Source organism: Epinephelus fuscoguttatus, linkage group LG15, assembly GCF_011397635.1.
Source record: "Epinephelus fuscoguttatus linkage group LG15, E.fuscoguttatus.final_Chr_v1".
NCBI lineage: Eukaryota > Metazoa > Chordata > Actinopteri > Perciformes > Serranidae > Epinephelus > Epinephelus fuscoguttatus.
The window spans coordinates 41,160,472-41,167,880 of record NC_064766.1 but is presented as its reverse complement, the minus strand read 5'-3'; the positions used below and the strand labels follow the sequence as shown (position 1 = coordinate 41,167,880).

Below are 7,409 nucleotides of genomic sequence, written 5' to 3'. Positions count from 1 at the left end.
CTTCCTTAACAAATGAGCCATTTATGGGATTCTGTGCAACTGTGTGAGTCCCTCAGCTAAGGAGAAATTAAGCCTGAAGTGTCATACTTAAGAAGAAAACTTAAGGTGGTCCAGTTTTCTCCCTTGTCATTGGTTTCAGGTCCACACAGTTTGATACATTCAGCATCACACGTTGTGTTTGGTCGTGATGTCGGGACAGTTTTCTGTAGCTGTCCATTATTAACTCACTCTACAGCAGGAAATGACACTTCACAATAAAAGCTCTGAGCCGGAAATTCACTGTACTTAAAAATAAAGTGTTTTTTTTCACAAACTTGACACGTTTTGGAGTCACTTGTGGTTCTTATATTAAGGCAGCGCATTTTCATTTTGCAACTTGGGCTGTAAATAAACTGGGTTTATAACTTACTTAGCTGGGTGATTAATAGACTGGGGATAGTTGTTTAATAGTTGTAAATAAATTTGGGAATTTGTTGAAATAATGAGGTCAGAGAAGAAATGTAAGAAACATTTCTTATTGTTTTCTTATTTATGGTTTGAAATTAAGTCTTTAATTCAGAATGGACTCACCAGATGGGAAACTCTGCTCTAACTCAGGTAATATTCTTTAAAGTGACTTTAACTTGTACTCAAGGTCAGATACTTAAGGTACTTCATCCACACCTGGATATAAGATCTATTTTTATTATCCTGCGACCTCATGTGGGGCCTGAGCTCCAGTTTGAGAACCACTAGATTCATCTTCAAAATGCAACATGTTTTATATACTCATGGTTTCACCTGCAAAGTGCCCAGAAACTGCAGCTGTGAAGAAATGTAATGCAGCAGGAGCATAAAGTCCCTCGCAGCTGTACCAGAGTAAATGCTGAACACGCTGCAGTAACATTTGTTCACCTTCACCCGAGGGTCTCCGTCACTCAGCCGCCGTGCGGAGAGGAAGAAACAAGCAGAGATACAAAGTACAACTCACAAAATAAAAGTCCGGTTTATTGTCAAACAACAAACTTCGCACATACATCAAAACAGGCCGTCATAAAACAAGAAGTCGCTGACAAAAACAAAATAAAAAGGAAAAAGAAAAGAGGCTCTTTTCTTTGGCCTTACCCTCCCATACAAACAAACTAGTTATGGTACAGCTAAAGTACATACATTAAATTTACTGGAATGCTCTGAGTTCAACGGCTTTAAGAGGTTTTCTTTCATGGTATTTTTAACTGTTTTTACATGTTTTTTCTAGTTATCTGTTGAGATATCGTAACATGGTCAACCAAGTAAAATCTTTCATTAAAGAAGCACCGATTTGGTCTGACGAGATCGCTGCCGAGAGAGAAACTGACCTCCCCTCCGAACAATATGTACAAAAATATAAAATGTAAATAAAAATACAAACAAATTCTCCTTTCGTGTTGTTGTTGAAGAGAAGCCGGATTCTGCATCGATGTGGTGGCGGGTTCCTCTAGAAAATTTGCAGTTTTGAGGGGAGATCATGTGTGTGTGTGTGTGTACGTGTCTGTCTGTGTGTGTGTGTGTGTGTATGGTAGATGTTTGTTGAACTCTACTTGCTAATGACCATGTTGGATTTTTTTTAATTATTATTTTTTCCTTTAAATCAGTCCTCCAGCCCCTCCACCTGTGACATCTAAAAACAGTCAGAGGTGAAGAATCAGGAAGTGGTTCAGCAGGATGGCGCGCGGGGAAAACGCATCAATCGTCGTCGTCGGTTTTCTGCTTCTTGGTTTCGACGTCGTCCTGGAGGAAGAGAAGAAGACGAGTGGTTAGTTAAAAAGGGGTGAGATCCCGACCCGTGAGATTCTCGGCGGTCAAGGTCAGGTGGCGCCGCCTCACCTCGTCATCGTCGTCGTCATCCTCAGCTGCCCGTTTTGTGCCGCCCTCGATCTCATCGTCGTCCTCATCTTCGTCTTCCTCATCTCCTGCGGGATGGCAGATGAGGAGAGTGAGATTTTTGCGAGAATTGAGAAATGATACAGGAAGAGTGAAAATCTTTCAGCTACCTTCTCCGTCATCTTCCTCGTCCTCCTCATCCACCTCCTCATCATCTTCCTCGTCTACGTCGGGCTCGCCGTTCTCCTCATTCTCCTGGAATAAAGAAATAAGTGACTGACTGAAGTTTTTGAAAGTTGACAGGAAGTTCTCTGCAGGAGGAACAGCAGAGCCGTGTACGAGCAGAGTTAACTCGACGGAGCTTACCTTCCCGTTGGCGACCTCTTTGCCGTTCTTCTCCTCCACCAGCTTCTTCTCTTTCAGGTCCTGATGCAAACAAACACAAATGTTAGAAAAGGAAATTTTAAAACTACAAAAAAATAAACATAATCCTTCCTCACTGCTGCTACCTGCCCTTCTACCTAATGGCCTAGTTAGCTGAGCCCCAGTGCTTGCTGGGAGCTTCACGTTTATCAGCCCCCTGCCTGTCAGAATGAAGCCTTCCTATTTAAACACCATATTGGCTCTGCAGATCCTCCCCCATCCTCCTCCTCCCACTCCATCCCCTCTAATGTGTTGTAATCTGATACTTTGATGTGGCCCCCAGGGCACTCTGGGTATTGTAGTCTTCCGCGGGCAGCCGTCACTGCCATATGTCATGAGACACGCCCGGGAGAGGCACTGCAAAACCCAGGATGCACCGCTCTATTTAAAATAACACAGGAGGGCGCAAGAGCAGGAGGAGGGAGGGAGGGGGAGGAGGTGATGGAGGAGGGGGGGGGAGGAGGAGGCGGCGGCGAGCGCGGTGCACGCTGCTGCTGCTGGCCGCTTGTTGTAACGGAGGCTGGAGAGGACAATAGAAGACGACACATGGCAGGCGAGAGAGGCGGCCAGAAACGCCAAAATAAGGCGGCGCGGCGGGGCCGGTGCCCGCACACACACCGTCAAAAACATCTTCAGGGATTTTTTGTGCTCCACTTAGACCGGAAAACCGCCCGTCGAGCCTATTAATAGCGCTCGGTTTCCTCGTTTTGTCGACACCGTCCGTTAACAGCCTATTATCCCCGCTGCACGCACGCCCGCCCCACACACCCAACACATACACTGTTATTGATTAATTGCTTTACATAATCTTGTTGCTGAAAACCCATTAAGCTGTTTAGGAGCATCTGAGGCTCCTTGGCAGGAGACAAATGAGGTTCCGAGGCTCCGCTCGCGCACTCACCGACTGTGCGTAAAAAGGCGCTTGTGCGTAAAAATGCTCCACAACTATAAATAGTGGCTGAACAGGCACCCCGGATTATGAGCGTTAATACCAGGCCCCAACTTTTCCCTCCCCACCTTCTCCATATGTTCATTAGTTAGAGTCACTCATAATTATTCAGCTCCGCGGATCATCGCTGCTGCTGCTGCTCTTATTATTAAAGGCTGGATCCTTTTCTCCTGACCGCTGCTGCGGAGACCCGACTCCCCCCGCGGGGGCAATTAAAGTTTTACCCGATGTGATCCAAAGTCCAACTGGACGGAAATTAACATTTAACACAAAAAGCACAACGACGGCCAGATAGAAGGAGAGAGGCCAAACGGCGACGGAGCACAAAGAGGGGAAAACCAGCACCGTCACATCACACCTCCACACACACGCACACACACACACACGCACGCACACACGGGGAGAGAGAAGTGGGCTGCGTTACAGAAAAAGAAAGAAAAACTTTCCCCCTGAGACACAAACGCGCGCTGCAAACATGCTCAGATATACTGACGAAAAAGCGGAAGCCGCGGCTCGCCGTGCGCGTATCACCACACTCCGGTAAACGGAGGCTGAATAAGCAGAGCCCGTTCAGGCAGCAGCGGCGGCAGGAGCCGACCTTCCGGAGTCGGTAAACAAACCGGGTCGGGCGGTGCAGGCAGGCCCGCCGGTGCCTTTTAAAAACAAACAAACAAATGGGAATCGGGAAAAAAGTGGAGAGCTCCGAAAGTTGACATTGGTGTGAATTACGCACCGCCTGCCTGCCTGCCTCTCCGTCCTCCATTCAAACTCCACAGCACAGACCCAGCTGGAGAGCCGAGCGAAATCCCGCTGCTCGGTCCCGGCAGCTCGTCCCCGCTCCATTAATACCACCACCCGGGATGTGTCTCTTAAACTGGACGCGGGATTTAATCTGAGAATTAATTGGCATTACGCAGAGATGTGGAATAAATAGGCGCGTCTTCTCAGCTTTCAGAGCGGCGGATAAAGAGCCCAAAAAGCGGTGTGTGTGTGTGTCGGAGCGGCTCGTGTGGCTCCGTGTTTCGGTCCGGACCTGCTGAGCGCGTTAGTGCGCGGAGAACCGAGCCGCTTGTATAAACAAAGAACCCGCGCAGACTGTTACTCTCCGGACAATGAGACGCGGCGCAGCCTGTTTCCATGATGCGGCTCCGAGACCCCCCGCTTCATCTCTGGGACATTTTAGAGAAAAACACCGGCTGCCCCTCCGTCTCTGTCCCCCCTCCGGTGTGTCCCACCGGCGCAGACTCCTCCGAGTCCGAATGAGCGCGAAGCCCCGACGAATGTTTTTTCTTTTTTTTTTTAAATCTAGGTTACAGGCTGGAGAGCTTTATTGTGCTGAGGAGCTCAGCGTGAAGCGGCTCCGGTGAAGGTGTGAGGCGGCTTACCTTGGTTGTGATCCCCGAGTCGGTGTTAACTTCTGTGTCTGCCATTGTTTTAGTTCAATAAAATAAAGGACGGCTGAAATGAAAGGTTGAATAAAGTAAATCCCTCTCCTCGGTTGGTGGATCAATCGCTATTATATTGTGCCAGTGGCCAGCGCTGGTGACGGCCGAGCCTTTAATATAGGCTGGTGGGCGGCGCTCGGAGGAGCTCGGCGGCGGCTGATTGGCTGACAGCTCCACAGAGGTGTTCTCTTCGCGCGTTGGAGTGGAACAATGGATAGAATTTCTAAACCCCGAGGCCACGCCCCCCTCCTGTCCGCCGCTGCAACCGTCCTTTCTCCCACAAAAACAATAAACGCACCGATTAAACTGGACAAACGGACTCAAACTGTAACGTTAGCGCCGTTTCAACACCGGAGAGCCGACATTCTTTCAGTTTACACCGAATTACGCACTAAACATATCGAATAGGAGGCGCTTGCGTTGACGTAGTGTCACAGATTGATTGATTGATGTGCATCTGGTCGAGTCAAGCGGCGACTCCGGTTCGCTTCTCCCGCCCACCGGAGCGACGAGGGAATAAAGTCTTGAGAGGCAAATATGTCGAGGCTCGGACAGAGCTGGTGGATTAGAGCGTTTTTAAAACGTTACAGTCGCCTCATGAGCGCCATCAATCACATAAAAGGCGCAAATGTAAATGTGGAGCACCGCCGCCATGTCTCATCGCAGCCCCTGATCGTCGGCTGCTCGCCCCTCCCCTCCCCGACGCCCATGTTTGAAACTCAGCTCTGTGTGCGCACTTGACGCTCTTGAGTTTTTTTTTTTTTTTTTTTTTTTTTTTTACATAACAGTCCATAAATTCGTGCGCCAAGGTCGACGCACGAATAAACAGTCGGAATAAATGTGGAGAAAGCGGTGGTGGAGTGTGTGCAGGCCGGGTCAGTGAGCGGGAGCAGTCACAGTGCCGGTGGCCTCATTTCCTCCGTCTCCATTGTTAGAGCCCACGAAATGCCCCCGTCGTGGAGGAGGGAGAAAAAGAGGCAGTGCGACATAACAGACATGCGATGAGACAAAAGTGCGAGAAACAGAAGTCTGTGCTCATGAACTGACACGCATTCTTATAAACACAAGGGCAAACAGGTATTTTTCCTTACCGAGTTTACACTGGGCTTTTATCTGAACATGAGAAGGACAAAGCGGCACAAAAGCGGCCGCCATTGCTCGCTCGGGATGGGGGGATGGGAGCAGAGTGTGCTCCGCTAACAGGCAGCCCACATTCACATTCTGCTCTGATGACGCACTCAGCCGCCGAGGACGACTCCGATTGGTCGGCTAAGTGGAATAAACACGGCTTTGGCGCACGGCGCGCGCCGATTGGCTTCCAAGGACGTCCGTCAATTCAAACTGGGCTCACGTCGGCGCGCTGCAAGCTGCGGCTCCGGATCCTGGATCCGGACTGTGGAGCATCAGTGTAGAGTTTCACTACAGCTTCTTCCTCACATGTTACCTTTCCTATCTGCTGCCGAGGAAAGGCGCCTGTTAGCGCCATGATCTCTGAGCGCCACAGTCATCAGGTGCAACTGTTTGGAAAAGCGGAGCTGTTCTTGTTTCATTGAGCCCAGTTATAAAATATTTAATCAGGTATCTGAGAGAGCAGCGGCAGCAGTAAGTGATCCTTCATCAGAACCAAACTCTGCCTCCCAACTGCATCCCTCAGACCGTGTTTTGAGTGTGTGGTACCTTCACGCTGGAAAATTAACACGCTTATTTTTAATACTCAGATTTAAACTGCACCACTTCTGAGAGCCGCGCTGCGACCGGCACCACACAACACGCATGAAGCACCTCGTCACAGCTGAAAGAGTGACAAAAAAATTGTAAAGGGTGTCACAAATTTTGGTAACTGTTTTGGGAAGGTTTTTATTTTTAATTTTGAATTGACATTGGGGCTCCAAAGCAGCAGTCTGAGTGATGTCACTCGTCTTTTTGTACCCAAATAACCACCAGGGCCCCAGGACATGCGCCAGGCTTCGAAGCCAATTTTCGTAGCGTCCAAACAGTGGTACTGCAGCTTCTGGGGCCCGCCACATGATGCTATTTATTTGTTTATTTGTTTATGGATCCCCATTAGCTGACGCCTGGACGAACAGCTAGTCTTCCTGGGGTCCATAGTCATAAAACTCATAACATAATACAAAAAGTATACAAACAAGAACACGTAACTGAAAAATAATAAAATGGAGTATATTAAAAAAGAGAAAAGACAAAAGCAGAGAAAATAAATGACAGACTTACAACAAATGAATTAACTCAAATAATTAGATTGCAAGTGTATTCTCAGTTTTCTCTTGAAACAATTCCTGTCTCTGGTTCTGTGAATATATCTTGGCAGTAGTTTCCATAAACTTGTGGCTCTACACAAAACTGATTTCTTCAAGAAATTGGATTTAGGACGTGGCAGAATTATATGCTCATTGCTGGCAGCTCTTGTGGAGTGTGAATGAATTTCATTGGTGTAGATTATCTTTTGAGCAAGAAATTGTGGAGATTGTTTTTTCACGACACTATAAAAATTAACCAGTAAATTCATTAAAATTCTTTTCTCGACATAGAGCCAACCCAAATTGTAATGCATATCAATTGTACTCGTCAAAGGGGGACAGTTGAGAATAAGTCTGGCAGCCTTGTTTTGTGCTACTTGTAATTTTCTTATTAACTGTTTAGACGACCAGATAACCGAGCAATAATCCAGGTGACACAAAACCAGAGAACGAACTGTTTGACAGAGCAGTGATGAAGGAATCAGAGGGCTA

General features: G+C 47.8%; 1 protein-coding gene across 1 annotated transcript; it reads right to left on the bottom strand.

Annotated features, from left to right (window-relative positions):
* Nucleotides 1-960: 960 nt before the first annotated feature.
* On the bottom strand, nucleotides 961-4,849 carry ptmab (prothymosin alpha b). The gene is made up of 5 exons (XM_049599545.1): nucleotides 4,600-4,849; nucleotides 2,209-2,268; nucleotides 2,013-2,097; nucleotides 1,846-1,931; nucleotides 961-1,749 (listed from the first exon to the last, which is right to left on the bottom strand). The coding sequence occupies exons 1-5, from the start codon at nucleotides 4,642-4,644 to the stop codon at nucleotides 1,705-1,707; spliced, it is 321 nt and encodes a 106-aa protein (XP_049455502.1). The 5' UTR covers nucleotides 4,645-4,849; the 3' UTR covers nucleotides 961-1,704.
* Nucleotides 4,850-7,409: the final 2,560 nt, after the last annotated feature.